General features: G+C 43.7%; 3 protein-coding genes across 3 annotated transcripts; all 3 read right to left on the reverse strand.

The window, feature by feature from the left end:
* Window positions 1–560: 560 nt before the first annotated feature.
* Window positions 561–6,805, reverse strand: LOC122661763 (F-box protein At1g47056-like). Its single transcript, XM_043857267.1, has 3 exons — window positions 6,716–6,805; window positions 6,547–6,562; window positions 561–1,930 (listed from the first exon to the last, which is right to left on the reverse strand). The coding sequence occupies exons 1-3, from the start codon at window positions 6,803–6,805 to the stop codon at window positions 561–563; spliced, it is 1,476 nt and encodes a 491-aa protein (XP_043713202.1).
* Window positions 6,806–18,445: 11,640 nt separating this feature from the next.
* LOC122661764 (F-box protein At1g47056-like) lies at window positions 18,446–19,318 on the reverse strand. The gene has a single exon (XM_043857268.1). The coding sequence runs from the start codon at window positions 19,316–19,318 to the stop codon at window positions 18,446–18,448; it is 873 nt and encodes a 290-aa protein (XP_043713203.1).
* A 689-nt stretch (window positions 19,319–20,007) lies between these two features.
* On the reverse strand, window positions 20,008–24,335 carry LOC122661765 (F-box protein At1g47056-like). The gene is made up of 3 exons (XM_043857271.1): window positions 24,321–24,335; window positions 22,524–23,871; window positions 20,008–20,099 (listed from the first exon to the last, which is right to left on the reverse strand). Exons 1-3 carry the CDS (start codon window positions 24,333–24,335, stop codon window positions 20,008–20,010), a joined length of 1,455 nt encoding a protein of 484 aa, XP_043713206.1.

A 24,335-nucleotide genomic window follows, 5' to 3' on the forward strand; every position in this document is an offset into this window, starting at 1 on the left:
GGTTTTCACTAACCCAGGATGGTTATATATCAGACTTGTATTACTTGGTTCCATTGTATAAATCCTCTAGATTGGGTCACACATTCAAGTGTAGGATTGTTCTGTGTGGTTCCCCCATTGGTAGGGCATGGGGATTCCATTCCCTTAATCCCCTTAAGAAAATTGTCATTAGCAAATTTTTTTTTTCTACACTGAAATAATATTAGTATGGAAGTGTTCCTCAGATATTATACTATTATGAGCAACATTAATTAATCTATCCAACATACATGATAGATAAACAAAATTCATCAGCCATTATCATCATCATGGTTCCAAGTGTTTATATTTATTTTTATGATACCTTAGGCTAAAGCATTCTACATTACATCAATAGTAACAGAGATTCCCTGATATGTGATCTAATAGTAGCCCTGGACAATAACTGATAGGCTAAGTACATAAGCTGATAATCCTGAACAGCAATGTCTACACTTTTAAGTAACACTGTAAAGTATCTGAAAATTTGCAATAAAAAGGGAAAAACAACCCAAGGCCAGCATTTCGGATGATTGTTTGTTCTAAGCATGAATAATTATCTCATACTCCATTGGATCATCAGGTGGTGGTGTAGTATCAGTCACAGACTCAAAAAGTGATTCATCTTTGAAATCTCGCCTGATATCGTCCCAAAAGGGTTCGCCTTCTCCATCATCTACAATGATATCCCATGGACCCCAATCTACCCCCGTAACCATACCATCACAAGTTATTCCCCTGCAACCCCTAGCCCTCACCTTGATCAGATTAAGGCAGCGACCGGGAAGCGCTTCCATAACATAATCGGTGACACGGCACTCCATGATAAAGAGATACTTCAATGCCATACATTTAGCAGCAATGCATGAAATCTCGGCGTCACCAAACGTGTCACTCCAACACAGTGCTAAGCGCTTGAGATTCTTGCAATTGGCAGCGAGCGGGCTCATACTAAAAAAAGTAGGATTGATACCAAAGAGAACCAACTCCTCAAGGTTAGGGCACCCTTTGGCAATGGCAGCAAGGCCCTCGTCACCTATTCTATTGGCCTTCCATCCATAAATGTGGAGTTCCCTTAGGCGCTTGCAGTGTTTACCGATGGACACAAGCCCTACATTCGTGCACACGGGAGTCTCAACAAAGTGCAAGATCTCCAGATTCGAGCAATTGGAGATAGCAGCGAGACCGACATCGCTAAACCATATCTTCAGATACACCTCAACCAGTCCAGTGACTCGTTCCACTATGTCTTCGAGGAGCTTATCCCAATAATCTCCATAGCAGAGGGAGATCTCCAAGGTTCTGAGATTCTTGGAACCAATAATCAGGGGTCCGAAGCACTGGCCGTTGTGGAGCTTCTTGATGCAGATTTTCTTAAGGGAGTTCGCAGCTACACCTGGTCCAATAGGAATGGCCGCGGAACTGTCAGTAAAGCCGCTAATACGCTTGAGAGAGAGCTCTTCCAGGGAGGAACAGTGATCTAGGACAGCGTTTATGCCCTTGGCACCAAAGTTGCAGGAATCACAATTGAGCTCCTTTAAACCCTTGCAGTTGACGGCAAAAGCGGCCATACCGACATCTGTCAAATTGTTGCAAGCATGAAGCTTGAGGCGAGTAAGGGTACTGCAGTATAGAGAGATGAGGATAAGAGCGTCGTCGCCTATGAGTACGGATTCGGGATCCGGGCCGCATTTGAGGAAGAGTGTGGTGATAGCATCGAAGCGCGTGAATAAAGAAGGGATGGAGGGGAGAAGATCGGTCACGGGCCATTGGAACTTGAGGGAAAGGCGATGTCGACTCTGACCCTCGACCCGGAGCCATCGGCGGCAGACAAGAGAGCAACTATCGCGGTCGAGGGAGTCCAGGGATTTGAAGATGAAGGCCAGGCACTCGTCGGGGAGATCGGAGATGTTAGCGATGGGGAGGAGATCGGCATCGGCATCAACGCCGCCTGTCATCGTAGTGATCAGAGCTGTGGATTTGCTCTGGATGCGATGATGGGTAAGGTTGCTGTTGCGGCGGTTTGACGCCTATGGAATTCGGGCAGTCGAAGCCAACTAGCCCACCTCCCACAGATATCGGAGCAGCAGTGATCCTAATAATCGTAAATCTCGGCAGCACCGGGAAGACGGAGACTACTTCTGCAATTCATCTCTAATCTAATAAGATTATTTTCCTATTTCGTCCTCCTTTCTCTTTTATTTACTGCTGAAACAGTACCCAACCTCTTCTCTCTTCTTCCCCTGTCCTTGCTTTCCTCTTGTCTCGTCTGAACTGAACGAGGGGATTTCAAGGGACTATTTAATATTTCCTTTTGAGAGAACTTATCCAAAATCAGAAAGTATATCTTGATTCTTGACCTTGACGCGCCATTTGGAGAATCTAGATCCTCTACGGCACGCTGCCCGTAGTGGCCTGAGTGGTGCAGAGCTGCAGACTGAGTCGTGCGCATAAAGACCCTCTTACACCTGCTCAAACGTCTTGCTCGATCAGGGTAAGGCGGTCATTGAGCGCGCAACCCAGTCTATGCCACACAGGCCGTTACGGGCAACTGCATGGTAGACGATCTGAATTGCCATTGGGATTGCGCTCCTTAGTCTCACTTCTCTTAATCCTAATCATTGGTTCACCAATTTTCAATCTCAACCGTTGAAGATGCAGTCTCACTCAACCTGGCCAGCTGGGTGACACACCGTGACAACAGGTTAGGTCATTTTGGTTCTCCTTCTTCTCGTCTTCACAGTCACATAAACAGAAGAAGAAAGCAGAGAGAAATTACTATTTATGTTTTTCCCTCATCTTTTACTTATTCCTCTTTGAGAGTAGATTATACTAGTTTTCATGAACCTTTCAAATGACCTCCTTCCTGTTTGACGAATTTACTTACTGCCTGGTATATGGATGGGGGCTTTTTAACAGCTGAGGATGAGAAAGCTGTGATGGAGAATCTTCTTGCTTATCATCCACATTATGAAGATAATTTTGGCTGCAGCCTTAATACTATTGTGGTAAATTATATTCTACTTAGACCTTTGTAGGAATGCTTTCTGTTTTTGGTTGAATTGTTGTTTACTCATTTACCACTTTGTTAGTGAGAACTTTATTTGTGACCTTGCATAAGAAATTTTTAGACTGCTTCAAGGTAAACTATAAATTATGGAAAAAGTACATCATCTATGCTATATCTTCTCAAGGTTAAGTGCATCAACTAGTGCTCTAGGGTTATGAACATGTCAGCTTAAGTGATTGACTCACTTACGTTTTGTTTCTTTGCTATAGTACTATCTGAATCAGAGGTCTTCAAGGTGAAGTTTGGAGTCCGAATTATATCACCCCTATAATATGCAAATGCGACAATCATCTTCTTAGTCCTTCATTAACCAAGCTCTTCATCTTGAAGGGTTCCCTTGGGTTTCTTTGATGCAACATCCAGTTGTTGGGTAGACCGGAACTTTGAAGTGATTGGAGAGGATGTTAATAGGCTGTTCCGAAGATGCTTCCTAAGGGATCAGCCATATGGTTATCCCTATTAGAGGCACCTGGGATTGATTAACATTGTTTTGATTGGAGCATTCTTATAGTTATCTAGATTCAGTTTTGACTTCATGACTATATTAGATTACCATTGTTAATTAATTATGAGTTGCTGCTTAGTGTAGACTACTGTTAGGACCACAAATTCATTCCACTCTATCAGTATAATTCATATAGACCATGAAACTCAAACTGTGTTGGATTATATGTTTGTTGGGTTCCAAGTTCCAACCGAACACCTCTACTGGAATGGAGCTTATGTTCATTCTTGTTGATTTTGACTTTCAAGTAATGACATTTTGACTTTCAAGTAATGACAGAGAATTAGTTTCTGATTAGGAGTCCTGGTATGCTATACAAGGGGGAAAGTACCACCACTGGAGGGTCACTTCCGAAGTTTGCACATTCATCTGGGCAAGAGTGGGTATGGTTCCACTTATTGAGTCAATGTGATTCCATGTACTATAGGACAATCTGATTGCCCATCTCAGCCTTCATGGGCCTATGCAACATTTCATTGATGTTTGTTTATTCATTCTGCTCTTCCATTTGCATTCAAATTTTGACACATTTTTTAGAAGGTGCTTGAGGTTTACCATACCTCAAGTTTGAGACGGCATTGTACATGCACGTGGCTATCACTATGAAATGTTGGGACTATGTGCTTTATAAATCTGAAGTAGTTCTTGTTATGATGACGATTCTCATCATTTTTGTTCTGTACTTCTGTTATTTCTAATTTTCCCCCTTGTGTGAATGTTTATGTTTAAAGATTCTATGCTTGTGAAGTTTATGCACCTTGCCGCTCCCTTTTAAGCAAGTGGATTTGTCCATGTCATACCTCAGTTTTGAAGGAATATCTTAAGGCAAGGCTGTATATGAATTTTAGTGTTTTTTTGGCTGATTGGAGAAATGCTTCACGAGAGTTTGGAGGAGTTAGCGGCCAGGAGCTTAGGTGGAATTGGTATAATATTCTGGATTGAATTTGGCAGATCAGATATGCTTTCTAGGTCCTATATATTTGTATTTTTCTGGTGAGCATATTCTATGTTTGCAAAAGCTTCCTTTTTTTGCTATAATAATGAAATTCTGCTTTGGTTCCAATTAAGAAAAAGGATCAGATTGATCAAATCTTCCATCCGCATCGAAGAAATATGTGGTATTACCAGAAGCCATTTCCCCCCGACTTAATGTTGTTTCTTTTGCAGAAGTGTTTTTCCAAGTGAAGTGGTAGACTAGCACTAGACTTTGTTACTGTTTCCTTAATTTTTTGAAATACAAGAATTGGAAAAATTGTGACACAGAAAAAAATTACACTTTGGAGAAACCCAACACTGCAAAGAAGTCTCTCGCCCATTCTGCACCAAAAATTGTAAAAGAAAATCAAGGGATGTGAATGTGAATGGGAAAAGTCTCTAACCATCACTTGTTGGCAGGCATTCTATTTCACATGACCGTTGTAAAATTAATTCCGTTCCTCTCTCTCTCTCTGGGTTTATGATCAAATATTTGCATTTCAGTAGCTTTTCTATGAAGCTTGTCCCCCTCACCCTTAACTCATCCTTGAATAGGAATTGGGAGCGGATCCATGCTAGAAACTCCATTCACTCTTGCAAATCTCAGTCGAAACACATAAAATAAAAATAAAAAAATCCATTTTTCTACTTTTCTTTGTTTATTTTCTCTATTCCCTTTTTCTTCCCCTTTCCTTCCTTTTTGTCATCTCTCAGTCATGGTTATGGATGACTTCTATCCTACTTTGCAATGTCAATGGCGATTCCATTGCTGGTGTCCTGTAAAAAGCAGTGGTTATGGATAAAACAAAAAAAGCATGAGGTATGATTCTAACTGAATGTCCGGAAGTTTGGCAGGAAATTATTACCTGAGGAAATCTTTACAAAAGAAAAAGTGGGTGGGAACATTCACAGGTGGCTGCACAAGTGGTTCAGAGAAGAGGGGGCAACAGAGTAATATTTATCATCGTTGCATGATTGTCGAGGTTAATGATAGGCAAGTTGAATGAGAAATGATGTTCTTTTTGCTTTCCTCTACTACTTTTTATGAAGGAAAAATCTAACAAGAGGGAGAATCAGTGTTGTTATCGAACCATACAATTTTTTTTCCCTTTTGGGTGGTGTTTTTTTTTTTTTAAAATTATTTTATGGGTGGGTGGGATATAGGAATTGCTTGTTGATAACAAGCAAATGAGTTAATTTATTCATTTTCGTAAGGGTTTGTTCATTGCAACTATTTGTTTTTTCAATTTTCTGAATAATTTGATCTACTTTTGTTCCCTTTTTGTTTTTTTGGCCCTTTTGTCTTTCTCTGCTCCTATAAGGCTTACTCAAACACAGGCTACAAGGAAAAAGGTAAGAGAAGAAGAATAGAAGAGCTCTAGGAATCCACATGCCTGAGAGCTTTTTGCTGCAAATATGTTTCATTCAACTGAGAAATAATGGCTTTACAGCCCTTGACATACTGTCAAAGCATTGGACACCATGTGTGTGACTTCTGTACATTTGTGCTTATCGAGAACTTCATTGACAGCTACCTTCAAGTATGCAACCCAACAATAGAATTTTGGAGTTATCCCTCAGAAGGCAGGTCATTAAACCTTTTGCATTAACTGGCTTAATCAATCAAAACTGTGGCTATATACTAGCATGTATCTGCAAGGAGCTTGGTAGGGAGTGCTGAATAGCACTCTGTGAGGAACATTTGCTTCATATATCCTGTTCTTGTTGTGGTTACCTCTTTTTCTGCTGCCCCTGAAAAGAATCTGGCTGTAATATTAGCTCCTTATTTTTGAAGAAGGAAAAAAAAAAAGAAAAAAAAAGAGTACTACTATTTCTGTTTCCCCCTCCCCCCCCCCCATCTTTTCCTTATTGATCTATGAGAGTAGATTATACTAATTTTCATGAACCTTTGAAACGACCTCCTTCCTGTTTGACAAATTTACGTACTGCCAGGTATATGGATGGGGACCGTTTAACAGCTGAGGCTGAGAAAGCTGTGGTGGAGAAGCTTTTGCTTATCATCCGCATTCTGAAGATAAATTTGTCTGCAGCCTTGATTTTATTTTGGTAAATTATATTCTACTTAGACCTTTGTAGGATAGTTTACTATTTTTGGTTGATACGCTGTTATTCATTTACCACTTTGCCAATGAGCTTATATTTTTGACCTTAAATTTACACAAGAAATTTTTAGACTGCTTCGAGGACAAGTATAAATTGTGGAAAATGTACATCATGTATGCTATATGTTCTCTAGGCTAAGGCATCAACAAGTGCTCTTGGGTTATGAACATATCAGCTTAAGTGATTGACTCACATTTTGATTTGTATGCTATAATACTATCCAGATTCCAGAGGGCTTCAAGGTGACGTTTGAAGTCTGAATTATATCACCCCTATAATATGCAAATGTGACAGTCATTTTCTTGGTCCCTCATTAACCAAGCTCTCCATCTTGGAGGATTCCCTTGGGTGTCTGATGTGACATCCACATTTTGGGTAGACATGAAGACCGGCAATTTGAAGCGATTGGAGAGGATATTAATGGGCTGTTCCTAAGATGCTTCTTTGCTTGGATGCTCCCTCAGGGATCAGCCATGTAAGTATTGGTTTTCCTTATTAGGAGCACCTAAGATGATTAACATTGTTTTGATTGGAGCATTCTTTAGTAGGGCATGCAAGCTTGTAGTTATCTAGATCCAGTTGTTGACTTCATAACTGACCATTAGATTAACATTGTTAATTAAATATAAGTTGCTGCTTATGTGTAGGCTACTGTTAGGACCACAAATTACACTCTATCAGTATAATTCATACAGACCATGAAACTCAGACTGTGTTGGGTTCTAAGTTCCAACTGAACACCACAACTAGAGTGGAGCCTATGGTCAAGTAAGGATGCACAAATTAAAAATCTGCATCCTTTTTGACTTCGACTTTCAAGTAATGACAAAAAATTAATTTGAGATTGGGAGTCCTGGTATGGTCTACAAGGAGGAGAGTACTACCACTGGAGGGTCAGTATCCTTTTTTTTACATTCATTTGGGCAAGAGTGTTATGGGTTTTACAACACTTCTTTCTGATGGAAAAAGAATGTACTAAATGGATGGCCCTGGTCAGTTTGGCTTTTTTTAGAGGAGACTTAATGGAACCCAATGATGGTTCCATTTATTGGGTGGAGATATGATTTGATGTACTATAGGATAATCTGATTGGCCATCTCGGACTTTATGGGCCTCTACAACATTTCATTGATGTTTGTTTATTCATTTGGCTTTTCCATTTGCATTCAAATTTAGATACATCTTTTAGAAGGTGTTTGAGGTTTGCCATGCCTCAAGTTTGGGACACATTGTACACATGGCTGTCACCATGAAAAGTTAGGGACTATGTGCGTTCTTGTAATGATATGATGATGCTCATGTCATTTTTGTTCTGTACTTCGTGTCATTGCTAATTTTTCCCCTTGTGTGAATTTTTTTCCCCCAGATTTTTTACACTCATATGAGATCATGATCATGATACTCTTTAGATGGTCTCTTTTGTATTCAAATCTAACTTGGGGCATTATAAAGATGACATTGAGGTGGGTTAAATTGGTAAGCTATCGCATTGTGCTTCTGATTGACTGAATTTGAAATGGACTTAATCAATTAAGGGCTGAGTTTGAATTGCATTTAGTAAGGGGGGGGGGGTTGGATTGGAGTTTAGTTGTGTCATACTTGTTTGTCGAGGGCATATAGAATTTATAGCCCATATCTGTACTCTTTTGTTCCATTTTACTACTTACTCTCGTTTGGTTTTCTCTGCCAAGTCTTTGCCTTGGCCCATTGCACTTTTATTCTTGGCCCATCCTTCGCCATTTACAGTCTGGGTGGGAGGTTCAGGTTATGTAGGTTCATTCTAGTCAAGTTCAGAAACCCACAACAGAATGAAATGTTGCAGCCCTATGTTATGGTGTGCTCAGCAGAATGAGCAAGGTTAGTCAAACCTGTGTCTGCAGAATGAAAAGTAATCGTTTTCAACAGAGGTGACACACGCTTGCCTCTGAACCCAGGCTCAATCGTTATCGGGTGCATGATTTATCACACATGATAAAATTTATGGTATAGTATGAGCAAAAATAAGGAGGGCTTCTCCAAGATTTCTATGTATACTGATCGGCTCAGATATTGGAGATCAGCCTCGGCCAACCTGGACAAGGAGTCAGCCGCGGCATTCTCTTTTCTTGGTATTCGAGTCATCTCAAAGTGCTCGAGTTCGGCGATCAGATATCGGGCTCGGCTCAGGTAAGCTATCATCCTTTCGTCTTTCACCTCATAGTCTCCATTGACCTGGTTGACCACGAGTTGGGAGTCTCCTCGCACCTTCAACCGCTTTATGCCCATTGCTTTGCTGACTCGAAGTCCAGCTAGGAGGGCTTCATATTCAGCCTCGTTGTTCGAGGCGGGAAACTTGAACCTCAGGGCATATTGGATCAGAAACCCTTCGGGGCTGATCAGTATTAGGCCGGCCCCGCTTCCTCCGGAGTTGCTTGAGCCGTCGACATTCATGGTCCAAGTCGGGTCGGCCGTAGTCCCGACCTCTTCTACTGTCTTTTCTTCTCCGACCTCAAGGTCGGGCCCTGTGCATTCGGCGATGAAGTCGGCAAGGGCTTGTTCTTTTATCGTCGTCCTCGGACGATAGCTTATATCGTATTCACTCAGCTCAACCGCCCAAGTGATCAACCTTCCCGAAACGTCGGGTTTGTGCAATATCTTCTTGAGTGGCTGGTCAGTCAGTACCGCGATCGGATGAGCTTGGAAGTACGACCTTAGTTTCCTTGCGACCGTAACGAGCGAATGCTATTTTCTCGAACCTGGAGTATCTTGTCTCGGCATCGACAAGAACGTGGCTGATGTAATATATTGGTCTTTGAGTTCGACTTTCTTCCCTAATCAACACCGCGCTGACCGCTACAGGGGTAGCGGCCAAATAAACTTGAAGCTCCTCTTTTGGCTCGGGTCGGCTGAGAAGAGGCGGGTTCTCCAAATATTTCTTCAGCTCTTCAAAAGCTTCCTGGCATTCGTCCGACCATATAAAGTCCTTTGGGTTCCGGATATTCTTAAGGGCCTTAAAGAACGGTAGGCACTTGTCGCCCGATCTCGACATGAATCGTGCCAACGTCGCCACTCGTCCGTTTAGCCTCTGTACTTCTCGGATCGTCCTTGGAGGGCTCATCTCTTGGATGGCCCTGATTTTTGCCGGATTGGCTTCGATGCCTCTGACAGAGACCATGAAGCCGAGGAACTTTCCCGAGGTCACGCCGAATGCACACTTGGCGGGGTTCAGCTTCATTTGGTTCTTCCTCAATACGCCAAAGGCTTCTTCCAGGTCGGCCAAGTGGTGTTCGGCCTTCAAACTTTTCACCAACATGTCGTCCACGTAGACTTCCATGTTTCTTCCGATCTGCCCGTGGAATATATAGTTCACGAGGCGCTGGTATGTCGCTCCGGCGTTTTTCAATCCGAACGGCATGACCTTGTAACAAAAATTTTCTTGGTCAGTTCGGAATGCCGTGTATGACTCGTCCTCCTCATGCATCATGATTTGATTGTAGCCGGAATACGCGTCCATGAAACTCAGCATCTCGTGACCTGCCGTGGCGTCGATCAAGAGGTCGATTCGAGGTAGCGGGTACTCATCTTTTGGACAAGCCTTGTTGAGGTCGGTGTAATCGACACACATTCTCCACTTTCCGTTCGGTTTAGGGACCATGACGACGTTAGCCAACCAAGTCAGGAATTTTTCTTCTCGGATGAACCCTGAGCGGCGAAGCTTCTCCACCTCTTCTTTGATCGCGGTTTGTCGATCAAGTGCGTAGTTCCTTCTCTTCTGCCGAATTGATTTTCGACCCGGGTCCACGTGGAGCCGGTGTTCGGCTATATGCCTGGGTATGCCCTTCATGTCGACGGCCGACCAGGCAAAGACATCGGTGTTTGCCTTTAAGAAGGCTCCGAGCTGATTCCTTTGATCTTCATTCAGTAATGATCCGAGCTGGACCACCTTTGCTGGGTCATCTTTGCTGAGATGAAATGGGGTCAGATCTTCCACGGGTCGTCTTTTCCTCTCGATAAGCTCATCCCGTTGATCCTCGGGGAGGTGCTCGACGCACATTGCCATTCCTCGGACATTACCTTTGTTTTGCTTGACAAAAGTAGCATAGCACTCCCGCTTTCTTCTGGTCGCCTTAGACCTCGCTGACACTGTTCTCGGTGGGGAACTTCATCTTCAAGTGTATCGGGGAGATGATGGCTTGGAGAGTGGTCAATGAAGGACGGCCGAGTATGGCGTTGAAAGCCACTACCGACCATACCACCATGAATTTGACTTGAATCGTCGCCTGGCATGGAGCTTGCCCAATCGTGACCAGTAGGTCGATTGAGCCTTTGATGGTCGCGGTAGCTCCCGAGAACCCGTGAAGTGAGGTGCCTTCCGGCTTGAGCGCTTCGTCGCTGAAGCCAAATTGTCGGTACGCTTCTAGTGACATAAGGTCCACGGATGCGCCGGTATCGACTAATACACGGTGGACGGGTCTGTTCGCAATTTCTACCTGCACCACTAAAGCATCATCATGAGGTAAACTTATACCTTCGAGGTCGGCCTCGGTGAAGGAGATCGTCAACGCTGGCTTGAGCTTCTTGGTGGGCATCTCCGCAACTCCGATGAACCGTGCGTTTGTCTTAGCCTTTTGAGTAGTCTCTTGTCCGGGCCCTCCGAGGATAGTGTATATGGGGGCTCCCTTATCACTGCTCGGCCCGGACCCGTCCTCTTTCTTCTCAGTTCGGACTTTATCTTCCTCTCGTTTGACTCGCCTATTGTCGGGCCTAGGCTCGGCTCTTCTTTGATCCCGCTCTTCGGGCCGCCGACCCCCACGATCTTCTTGGCCTCCTTTGACGTATCGCTTCAAATGGCCCGCTTTTATCAGCTCTTTGATTTCTCTTTTCAGTTGATAGCAATCCTCGGTGTCGTGACCGGTGTCCTTGTGGAACTGACAATATTTGTTGGGATTCCGAGATGACCCCGCTTGCATCGGTCGGGGTCGGCGGATGTACCCCCCGTCCTGTATTTGCATCAAGATCTCCTTGCGCGAGGTATTCAGTGGAGTGTAGTCAGGGCTCCGAGCTCGGTCCGACCTGTCAGCTCGGCGATCCGTCCTGGGCCGTTTGTCTTCCCTACGGTCTTCTGTTGTCGGCCTTTTCTTGTCGGGCCAGGCTTCGTTTCCCTTTCGGGCCTGGAGGACCTCGGCCATATTTGCAAATTCATTGCATCTTTCTAAGAGCTCGGCCAGGTTTCTGGTCGGCTTCCGGGCCAAGTCCTTGATGAGGTCCATGTCGGCCAATTCGTTGCTCATAGCCGTATGGGCCGTGGCCTCATCCAAATCCTTGATATCTAAGGATTCCTTGTTGAAGCGGGAGATGAATGCTCGGATCGACTCGTCGGGCCTTTGCTTCACGCTGAGGAGGTTGACCGTTGTCTTCTTGTGTTTCATACTACTCTGGAAGCGCGTGACGAATGCTCGACAGAGTTGAGCGAAGCTCTTTATAGAGTTCGGCGGCAACCAGGAGAACCATGAGGTCGCCGCGCCCTTGAGGGATGCGGGGAAGGCTCGACAAGAAACGATCTCGGTTCCCCCGTACATGGTCATCATCGCATTAAAGTAGTTGATGTGATCTGTCGGGTTGGTCGTCCTGTCATATCGGTCGAACGGGGGAGGTTTGAACCCGTTTGGTAGCGGCGCGGTCATGATCTCAGGAGGATATGGGTGACGCCCGACCAACGAATAGGCGTCCGGGGTTGCTTGTTTTTTCAACCCCTCCACTTGCTCCGCCAAGTCTCGTAGCCGCCTCTCCAGCTCGGTTTCAGGTGCTCGGCCAACTGGCTCCTCGGCCCGTGGTCGGTAGGGTCGGCCGTCCGGTTGTGGTCGGCCATTCTGGTCAGCTCGGTCCTCGCCATCCTTTCTTGTTCTTCTTTCCTCCTGGAAGTTGGACCCACGGGGGCTCCCCTGCTGTTCTTCTCGGGTAGGCGAGTTTTGACGCCGGGGGTTATGACGAGATCCTTCTGCTTGTTTCGCAACGCGTCGTTCATTCGGTTCTTTCCCTTGTTCTCGGAATCTTCTCGGCTGTTCGTCCTCTCCGAGCCGTCCAGAAAATACCGACCTCCTCGCTACCGAGCTGGCTGGTTCGATTTCCTACCCTGTTCGCGGGCTTTGGCGATGCTCTTGCTCATCCCGCCGAGCGCCTCTACTAGGGCGCGGAGGTGGAGTCTTCTGACGAGACGGGTGTGAGGACGCGGCTCGGCTAGGCTCGGCCCTACGCCGGCCACCATTTTGCTGTAAGTTCCTCTCTGCGCGGACCGAAGCTGGAGGGGGCGCAGCCAGTGGTTGGCCCATCAGCCCGCCTCGGGCCATCTGGTTCATGAAGGTGCGCAGCATCTCGTTGGTGTGGAGCATCTGCAACTGCAAGTCCATAACCTGTCGATTGTTTGCCGGGGCTTCGGGGTCCAAACTCTCCGGCAAGGGTGGCGGCGCCGGTAGGCCCATCCCGTCCAAGCTTGGCTCGGCCTGCACCCGGCCGCAGCCGCCGTGGTTAGCACACCTCCCCCATTCCCACCTTCTGGTGGGGGAATGGTGCCCGTGATGGGCTGCGCACCCCCTGCCCGAGGGGGTCTTCTGTTTATCCCCTGCCGAGAGGCTTCGGGGGGCGGTGATCGCCTCGTCTGCCCAACGGGTTGTGGCTCGTCCGTGCGGAAAGTTGAGCCATGCTGCCCTTATCTCGTGTGCACCATTATTGTTGCTCTTGAAGTTGGTAGAAACGACGATGCTTGATGATGTCGTTCCCACAGACGGTGCCAAATCTGTTGCGTGTGAAAACCTCCGATGCCCGGTTCGCCCACGGATGAGCCTGCAAAAACCAAGTGATGAGCACAAGAGAGCCGGTGTGGCTCCGGCCTAGGACTCTCCGATGCTCAAGTCAGGTCTCCAATGCAACAGCGTAACAGCTAGTAAAAAGCCAGATGATCAATGGTGCTCCATACCTGTGTATTTATAGAGTGAGGAGGAGATGAGGCGGTTGGGAGAGTCCTAGTATGGTAGGAGTCCTTCTTTCGGAAGGTTCTCTCGCGTAGAGCGGAGTGGAGAGCTATTTTCGGGGTCGGACTCTTATTAAGGTAAGAGTCCATGTAGAGTGCGATTCCGTGTTGCGCTGGGATCGTGGCTCGATCCCTATCCCGTGATTCTCGGGATGCGCTGACGTGGCCCGGAGATCCCCGGTGGGGTGCTATGGCAGCTTCAGTGGAGGAGGGCTTCGCCTCGGAGGTCGGCCCAGGGGGTCGGCAGAGGAGGTCGGCAAGGGAGGTCGGCCCAAGAGGTTGGTCTCGGCCGCAAGCTCGGCCAGGAGTCTATGGCTGACCTGTATGAGCTCGGCCTCAGCCACCGGCTAGCTCGCTCGAATCTGGTTCTGTCAGGTGACTTATCGGAGATGGGGTCGGCCCGGTCTCCTGCTCGGCCCAACTCGGTTCTCAGACTGAGGTCGGGTCGGCCATGTGGCAGCCTCTGATAGGAGGGGTGTTTTATGCCTCATCAGAGGCCCCCCCACTCATCTTTTCTATTCATTCTCAATTCCCAAATCAAACCAAAAAGAGTAGTTCCCCAAAATAATCTCTCTCCAATTACTTTCCGTTGTCCTACTCATTCTCAACTTCTTTTATCATTCACGTATTTTTTTTTTGATAAATAGAAAAACTTATATTTCTTTGGCAACAACTCTAGAAGATACAAATCGGGGAAAAGAACAACTGGTAGAGTCATAATACAAAAGGTGGAGGAGTTTGATTCCACACAAAAGAGGATCTTCTTTGAAGGCCGAACGAAGCGCAAGTAACAGCAACTTCTCTTCTCGATATGTATGAATGAACCTAACACGTCCACAAAGCTGAGCTAAGGAAAGACAGTCTTTAATTAAATGACTAATGCGCCAAGGAACTGAAACTGCAGTGCCATTCAAGAGGTTGATAACCAGTAAATTATCACTTTCAATGATAATGTTCTGAAAATTGTGAAACAAGGCAATTGATAGAACTTTCCTATGAGTGTCTGGACAACTTAGAAATAAGTGAGTCGGAGTGACAGTTTCTTCTTGACACAGTATTTAAATGCATCCCTCTTGAATTCAAACTATGTGGAATTGGAGTACCTTCTAGAAGAATTTTCCAGCCGTTTTAATAGGATTCAGATCTTCTACGGTCTCCAAAATAGCAGTCATCTTTTGGCCCTGCATTTTGGACATGACACGTGTAATGAAAAGAATCTAACGGATAGGGTTGAAGTTTTAATATGCCAAAGTTGTTTTCAATATGGAAATGGCTGATGGTCTACATTCTAAATTGCCAGACGATATGCAGAGGCCACAGAGAAATTCCCTGAAGATGTGAAAGGCCATATCCAGTTGTCCTCTTGATTTTGAAGTGAGAGAGGAATAGATAAAATTTCTGATGCAATATCTTGAGGCCACCAAAATAGAATCAGATTCATGTTCCAAGAATGGGTAGACTGATCAATAAAGTCTACTATTGTGTCTGGTGCCCCTAAAGGAAGGGGAAATAGTGCAGCCGAAACTTCATGATTTGGAATCCAAGGATCAAGCCATGCATTCACAGATCTGCCATGATGAAAAATGGTTTCATTATACGGATGGAATTCAAGAGAGTGAGTGGATTCCATCCCCAACATCTACTTATCAAAAAAAACAAAAAAATCCCAAGATCGCTCTTATCTTCTTCTTAAAGGTGTGAAATTGTAGCTGAATTGGTTGGACCATTGAAACTAACATCGATTTATCCTAGATCGAACTGAATCCTTATCGGACCGACTCTACTTAGGGCTTGTATGGAATCAGAAAAATGAAAAAATGGATTCAACTGAATAGTATGATCGAAATCAAAACCTGACCAAACCCGATTAAAAACTGATACAAGATCGGAAACCAAAAAACCATTTTTTCCCCATAATTTTTATATAATTATAATAAACATTAAACTGGGATCGAACCAAAATCAAGACTTCTTTTATCGGACTGGTTTTGATTTGATCCAATATAGTATCTGTTGTGCAAAGAAATTTGCCGGAGAGATATTCTCCAAGAACACAACTGTCAAACTACTTCAGAGCTGGAAGAAATTGGGAAAGCCAGAGTGCTGTGAAGCAATAGAATATCTTTATTAGTTATTGAACCCTTTTTATGAACATCAGGGCTTCTTATTTATAATGGTCGGGGAGGATCTGAGACAATCCTTCCTTTTTTTGTCTTTCTTTTTTTGGGAGCATGGATTTAGGAAACTCCCACTCTAACAGCCATTTTCCTTGGATCTCGGGATCTAATGATTCTTGAAACACGTGGAAGAGCACGCAGGACCTCTACCCGGTTATAGAATTGCTTTAGTGGGCCTGCCTCTGTAACCGTCGTATGTGTGATTCTTCTTTGGCATGCTTCTGATTCAATCTTGCTTGCGATCCCAGATTGGCCACGTGTAGAGTTAAGATTAGTACATAGAATGTGGTGTAACAGTATAAAAAAATGAAGCTTCTTTTGTCAGACTGATTTCGATTTGACCCAGTATATTCCAAAGACCGAGTCTGCCCGATTGAATCTGACCAAACCAACCTGACCGATTAACACCCTTCTTTTATCTCATTCATTGAAAGTTGAAACTTGAATAAAAAGTAGAGAAGGCATGGTACAAAGCCCTACATTCCCATCTCACGGTTGAAGGCACATTCGTGGAACGAGTATGGCCCTGCACTAAACCTTTTTCCTAAAAAGTATGAAAAGAAAGCCAAGGTAGAGATTGAAGATATAAAAAACATTTATGTGGTGAAGTACCTAGCTTTTTGTTTTTTCTCTCTCCCCCCTTGTCTTGTAGGGTGAGTTTGATGAAGTTTTCATTCATGAAGAAATCTTGGGGTGTTTTCGAATTTGGCTTCTCCATGGGGGGGCTTTGATTTGGCTCCTCTATAGGTTGGGGGGGGGGGGTTGCGCTATACATCTTGTGGTGGCATTAGAGCTCGTCATGTGGATGAGCTCCCATTTAGATGACATGGATTGAGCTGAAAATCCTGAGCATGGTGCACATGCGATGGACATGAGGTTTGAAATCCAGAAATGTTGTGAAGAACCACAAATGCAATAAATTGTTTTTCTTCTTTTTCATTCGCGAACGCATTTATGGTTTGTAAACGTAACTAGGATTTCTTAATTTTGAAATCCGAAATAATACTAGATATTATAGTAATAAGAGCAACATTAATCAATATTCCAATCCTAACAACATCAACGATGCATGATAGAGATGAAATTCATCCGTTAATATATGGTTCTAATGGGTATCCATTCCCAGTACAGTTTGCTTCATCCGAGAAATCGGGAGAGAAGGTAACAACTTTCCCTATTCGTACTCGTTCTAGAATCTCAAACTTCTTTCCTTTCTCTTCACGCGTCATCAAACAAAAAGGGAAGTTCCCCCAAATAATCTAAATTCAATCACTTTCCATATTCCTATTCATTCTCAACTTCTATATCACTCAAATCCCACAGAATCCCACGGGCTAATGGGTGTGCTTGTGGAAAAGAATGAGGCTCGCCTTTTGTAGAGGGGGTGACAGAGGGTTTCACCCCTCTCTCTTACACTTAGACTCTTAGAACCCTAAAGTTGTGGTCTTATTTTAAAGTTGTGGTCTTATTTATTCCTTTACTCTCAACTTCCATATACATCCCAACTTCCCACAAAAGATAATCTGTATCTTTCATATTTGGTAATTTGTTTGGGGTATGCAAAGAATGAAATAAAATATATAACAAAAGGATCTAAACCCAGCCAATGTGTCCAGCACTACAGCCTTCTCACATAGATCCTCCTGGTTAGGGATGTAAATGAATAAACAAAAATTTGAATTCGATCGGCATCCCGTATTCGTTTAGGGATATCCGTATTCGTTTAGAGATTATCCAGAAAAAGATCTGAATATTTCGATAAAAATTCGTTCGAAAAAGAATCCAAATACTTAATAGTAAAAAATAAATAAATAATGATCTTGACAGTTTTTGAAGATTCAATAGGTTCTAGAATATGAGGAAAAGAGAATCATGATCTAAGAGATATGAATTGAAAGTGAATTGTATCCGTTAGAGGGAGGAAGGTCTGGGTTACACAAGGCAGAGATGTAAACAGATGATCGAAAATCCGAATTCGATCCTCATGCGGATCTAGTTGAATCCATTTAGAGGTATTCATATTCATCCAAGGAATATCCAAATCCGATCACATCCGATCTGTATTCGAGCCAAATCCCATCCATTTACATCCCTACTCCATAAAATCCGATACTGGCCTTACATTTGGCAACAACAAATGACCCATTGCCATACTTATAAAGAGAACACCCTCCCTCTTTTCTTTGTTAAAGCAAGCATTAATTCCATGTACCAATATTAGTATAAGCAAAGTATGATTTGGGGGATACTGGATACACCTTAATGGCAAAGGATACTTCAGAGATGGAGCCGCCTGATTCTTAAGATGTTAAATAACAACATAGTAAGTCCGGTTGAACAGGATCTAGATCCTCTACTGTCGAGCTGCCCGGCAGGATCGTGCTGCTCGAGTAGGGATAAGACGGTCATTACATGCCTTGCCGTGTCTAGGCAGCACGGTCCCGCCGGGCAGCTCGGCAGTGGAGGATCTAAATTGGGTTGAACATGGTTAAAAATAGATTTGTTTGTAATTAATCTTCCAAATTTGCCACAACAGAGCACACTGATATTGATGGATTGGGTGTATCGTATCAGTCAAAATATGATTTGGAATTAGCAGTGAAATCGGACCAGAACGGCCAAACCTCATCAGTTACTCTCTTGCAATTCCAAACATTCACCTTGACCAGATTAGGGCATCCAGTAGTTAAAAGAGCTTCCATCCCATGGTGGGTGACACCCGGGCAGTCCATGATAACGAGATGCTTTAATCCGATGCATTGAGCAGCAGCAATGCATGAAATCTCAGCGTCACCAATCGTGTTACTCCGACAAAGTGCTAATCGTTCGAGATTCTGGCAATTGGTAGCCACCACGCCCAAACTCAAACAAGTAGGATTGACACCACTGAGAACCAATTCCTCAAGATTAGGGCACCTTTTGGCAATGGCAGTAAGTCCCTCGTCACCTATCTTCCCTCCATTGATGTAGAGTTGCCCTATGAGCTTGACATTTTTGCAGTAGTAAATATTAATAAGGTGTAAGATCTTCAGATTCGAGCAATTCGAGAGAGCAGCAAGAGCTACATCGGTAAATCGGATTGTCTTCAGATGGACCTCAACCAGACCAGTGACTCGTTCCTCCGCCATTGCTTCGAGAATCTGATCCCAATCCCCATAGCAGAGTGAGATCTCCAAGGTTTTGAGATTCTTGGAACCAATAATTAGGGGTCCGAAGCACTGGCCATTGTGGATCCCTTTTATGCAGATTTTCTTAAGGGAGTACGCAGCGACGCCTGGACCGATAACAGAGGAATCTTCAGTAAGGCCGCCAAGATTCACGACGTAGAGCTCTTGGAGGGAGGAAGAGTGATCGAGGACAGCGTTCATTCCCTTGGCACCAAATTCGCAGGAATCGCAATAGAGTTTCTTCAATCCCTTGCAATTGACAGCGACAGCGGCCATGCCTCTATCGGTTAATTCGAGGCAAGCATGGAGGTTTACGCTAATGAGGTTACGGCAGTGGAGAGAGATGAGAATAAGAGCTTCGTCACTGATGAGGACGGATCCGCAAGGGCGAACCGATTTGAGGGTGAGTGTGGTGACGGCGTCGTAGCGAGTGAAGAGAGAAGGGATGCAGGGGAGGATCAGATTGGATTCAGCATTGAGGGAGAGGTGATGTCGGGTTTGACCCTCTACACGAAGCCAACGGCGGCAGACGAGAGAGCAGCTTTCACGGTCGAGGGAATTCAGGGACTTGAAGATGTAGGCCAGGCACTCATCGGGGAGGTCATCGGCATTACTGATGGGAAGGAGATGGGCGTAGCGATCGTTGCCGAAGCCAGGCATTGGGGAGATCAGGGCCGTGGATCTGCTCTTTTGATGCGATCAGAGAGGACGGAGACTAGTTTTTCTTCAATCTACTATAAACTGAATTCTGAAAAGAGGACTTCGAGTGGTATTTAATATTCAGACCGAACACAGATTAAAAAGCAACACTCTCCAAGGTCAAGTAAGAATGAACATGTTGACTCTGACTTTCAAATAATGACATTGAATTTGTTTCTGATTAGGAGTCCTGGTACCGTATAAAGAGGGAAATATATATGATATAGACCGTGTTTATAAGCCAAATATTATGATTCTCGATTTCTCTAGTAGTCAAGTTGAAAGCCAATGAATAAAGCACCCTCACGAGTTACTACGCTGCAATTCCAAGCATTCACCTTGACCAGATTAGGGCAGCAATAAAAAAGTAAGGGTGTCAATCGGTTTGGTTTCATGACTTGAGGGTGTGACCCGAAATCGAATTGAAAATAGAGTCGGTTATGGGATCATCAATCGAATTCAAACCTATTTGGTTCGGTTCAATTATGGTTCTAATTCGATTTTCAAATATGGTTTCAATTCGAATCTAATTCAGTTTTGGGGTACAGTTCTAATTCGATTGCACTCTTGAAGATTAGAAGTTGAAAAGGGAAATCGAGAAACTGAGAAAGGGAAATAAAGAAAACTTTGAATGTGGAATATGAAAAGTCATTCTGTTAGATGGTTACCAAAAATACAAAGAAAATTTACAAGGTTTTTTGTTTTATCCCATCAAAAGTGAAATATGAAAAAAAAAACATAGGAAAATGGAATAAGGTATGATTACCAAAAATTTTAAAAAATATATAGCTTTTGATTAAGTGTTTATTTTGATTCGATTTCAGTTCAAATCGATGGGTCTTAGTATGAAAACAAAATCAAATCGAACCAAATTGGAATACCATATACCAGAATCAAAACCAAACCAAATTAATTCGATTCGATTCAATTTTAGGTTCGATTTTCTATTTTAGTATGATTTTGACATCCTTACCAAAAAGCGCTTCAACCCCTTGATCGGTGACAAGGGAGTCCTTAATACTGAGATACTTTAATGCGATCCATTTAGCTGGAGCAGTGCATGAAATCTCAGCGTCACCGATTGTTTCACACTCATAGAGTGATAAGCGCTCAAGATTCTGGCAATTGGCAGCGAGTAGGTCCAAACTCAAACAAGTAGAATCAACACCAATAAGAACCAATTCCTCAAGCTTAGGGCACCGTTTGGCAATGGCAATAAGAAATTTGTCACCTAACATATTCTCTTTCGTCCATTCGTAGATGTGGAGTTCCCTCAAGAGCTTGCTGTGGTCATAATTGGACACAAGCCACGCATTCGTGCAATTGAGTCATAGTAAGGTGCAAGATCTCCAAATTTGAGCAATTAGAGATGGGATCTTTATCTTCTCAATTACACTGTCCGTACTTGACCTCAAGTACATCTAATAGAGGAGGCAGAAATGACTATCCTATTCCTTGCCCAAACACACTGCCCGAGGTGGGGTCCACCTCCCTCAAGTACGGGCAGTGTAATTGAGAGGATAAAAATTCTTAGAGAGGTAGCAGCAAGACTGATGTCGATGTCGCTTTTGAGTGTCTCTAGATGAACCCGTTGACTGTTCCTCAAGGTCCTCAGGTTCTTGGAAGCTAGGTGATTTGAGTATTTTCAAAAATCAAGGGGTGACGTGTAATTTATCCATATCTAAATGTAATGATTCCAATCATAGCAAAACTAAAAGAGCATCCAAAGGATCATGAGGATATTTAAAAGGTGTAGGAAATCCTTTTTTTTATTTTTATTTTTATGCTTCAAGCCTAGCTTCAACTACAAATTTGAAGATAATCCTATAATTTAGATTCTAATAATTTGGACATCACTAAAGAACAATGGCAAATGTTATAGATCTAAGACAAGTTAACATGTAATCAAGAAATCCGATAGTGGTAATCTTAAGCAGCATTTGGTATGTATTCTTGAAATGCATATATTCTAGGTAATTTTGCATTCTCGGGCGATAAAAACAACTAATTAAAACAAAAAGCACAAACATACTTGAGAATGTATGGCAACACTTAGGATTCAACCCCCTCCCTATTCCCCATTCCCTCCTATAAAAAAGTAAGATATATATAAAAGCTCCCAATACCGGAAAATAAAAATAAATAAATAAATCCACAAAGGAAAAGGCTGTAGACACGGCTGATGTGTACAACCCTTTCATGCTTTCTATCCTCCTAATACTTTGTGATTTTCCATTGCTCACGACATGTGAATCCAATCCCATGAAATAATGTTGTTATTAACAAAAAAAGAAAAAAAAGAAAAAAAAAAGAAAACAGATTCCCATAGAGTGAAATAATACTATTGTAGAAGTGTTCTTTATATAATTACACTACAAATAAAGTTTTCTTCCACCTATTGAGGACGGTTCACCCACCATACTAGAGTTTGAGTTTGTTCCAAAATACTCTCATGTCATTTACCATGGGTGGAGGAAAATTGAGTCCTTCCACTGTTATTAACGCCATTAATCAATCCAACGTGCATCATAGATAACAAAACACTACAACAAAATACATTTACAATAACAGATATTTTACTATGATTTTAACAAACCGCAACTATAAATGTGTTATAAGTACGATTTCAAAACCGTAATAACAAAGGACCTTGTAAATGGGGAAACAAAACCCTTGACATGGTTGTAAGTATCAAATGATATGGATAAGGTGTATCACCCAAAATGTTTTTTGCAATTACCCGTAAAATCAACCCAAAACGGCCAAACCTCACGAGTTACTCCCTTACAAGAAAGCGCTTCCATCCCATGATTGGTGACAGAAGGGCAGTGCTTGATAGTGAGATACTGTAATGCAATACATTGAGCAGCAATGCATGAAATCTCAGCATCGCGAAGCTCGTAATTCCAACACAATGCTAAGCGCTCCAGAATCTTGCAATTGGACCCGAGCAGTCCCAAACTCAAACAAGTAATAAGATTGACACAACAGAGAACCAACTCCTCAAGGTTAGGGCACCCTTTGGCAATGGCAGTAAGACCTTCGTCACCTATGTCCCCTCCACGTATTTGGAGTTTCCTTAGGAGCTTGCAGTGTTCAGCGATGGACACAAGCCCTACATTCGTGCACTCGTAAGTACTAACAAGGTCCAAGATCTTCAAATTCGAGCAAGTAGAGATAGCAGCGAGACCAACATCGGTAAATCGATATGCCTTCAGATGGACCTCAATTAGACCAGTGACTTGTTCTACCATGGCTTTCAGGACCTGATCCCATTCCCCATCGCAGCGGGAGATCTTCAAGATTCTTAGATTCTTGGAACCAATAATAAGGGGTCCGAAGCACTGGCCGTTTTTGAGTTTTTTTATGCTGATTTTCTTGAGGGAGTTTGCAGCGACGCCTAGACCGATAGGCGTCGCAGTGGAACCGTCAGTGAGTCCGCCAAGACTCACGATGGAGAGCTCTGCGAGGGAGGAAGAGTGATCGAGGACAGCGTTCACGCCTTTGGCACCAAATTTGCAGGAATTACAATAGAGCTTCTTCAATTCCTTGCAATTGACAGCGACAGCGGTCATGCCTACATCGGTCAAATTACGGCAAGAATGGAGGTTGAGGCTAGTGAGGTTACGGCAGTGGAGAGAGATGAGGACAAGAGCACCGTCGCTGACGTGGATGGATCTGCTTTTGCGAACACATTTGAGGGCGAGTGTGGTGACAGCGTCGTAGCGAGTGAAGAGAGAAGGGACGTTGGTGAGGGGATTGAATTCGACCTTGAGGGAGAGACGATGTCGGCTCTGACCCTCTACACGGAGCCAACGGCAGCAGACGAGAGAGCAGTTTTCGCGGTCTAGGGAAGCCAGGGACTTGAAGATGTAGGCCAGGCACTCATCCGGGAGGTCATCGGCATTACCGATGGGAAGGAGATGGGGATAGGCATCGTAGACGCCGGACATTGGGGAGATCAGGGCCGTTGATCTGGTGTAGATACAATGATGAGTGGGGTTGCTATTGCGACGGCGATTTGAGATTCCGGCAGTCGAAGCCAACTGGCCCGGGAGAACGACGGTGAATTTCTGAATTGATACAGGAGGGAGGGAGGGAGGGAGGGAGGACTTTGAGTGGCAGTGAGCCTACTAGATAGGAACGAATGTATATCCTGAGTTGATGTATATGAAACGAAAAGGTAAGTTCCCGAAAAATAGGAACTCCATCTCCACTTCTTAATCATTCAAATCATGCTATGGCAAAAGTGATAAATTTTAATAATGTTCATCCTGTGTTTTTTTGATAGAAAGTAAATTTTATTAAGGGAAAATATCATCCCCTCCTCTCTAGGTTTTTCTAATATCAATCCAGTACCCAAGTTTTGAAAAATATCTATCCCCTCCCATACTTTATAAAGATTATATCAATCGCACCCACCCTAACCGTTAAAAAATGCCATTAAGTGATGATGTGGTATTTATAAAATTTGTAAAACCCCAAAATACCCTTAACCCAACCCTAACCTAACATTCTCTCTCCTCTCTCACTCCTCCCCATCCCTCGTTTCTCTTTCCTTCTTTCTTCTCCGGCGAACACCACCACCGTCCAT

The sequence above is a fragment of the Telopea speciosissima genome, chromosome 5 (genome assembly GCF_018873765.1).
Source record: "Telopea speciosissima isolate NSW1024214 ecotype Mountain lineage chromosome 5, Tspe_v1, whole genome shotgun sequence".
NCBI lineage: Eukaryota > Viridiplantae > Streptophyta > Magnoliopsida > Proteales > Proteaceae > Telopea > Telopea speciosissima.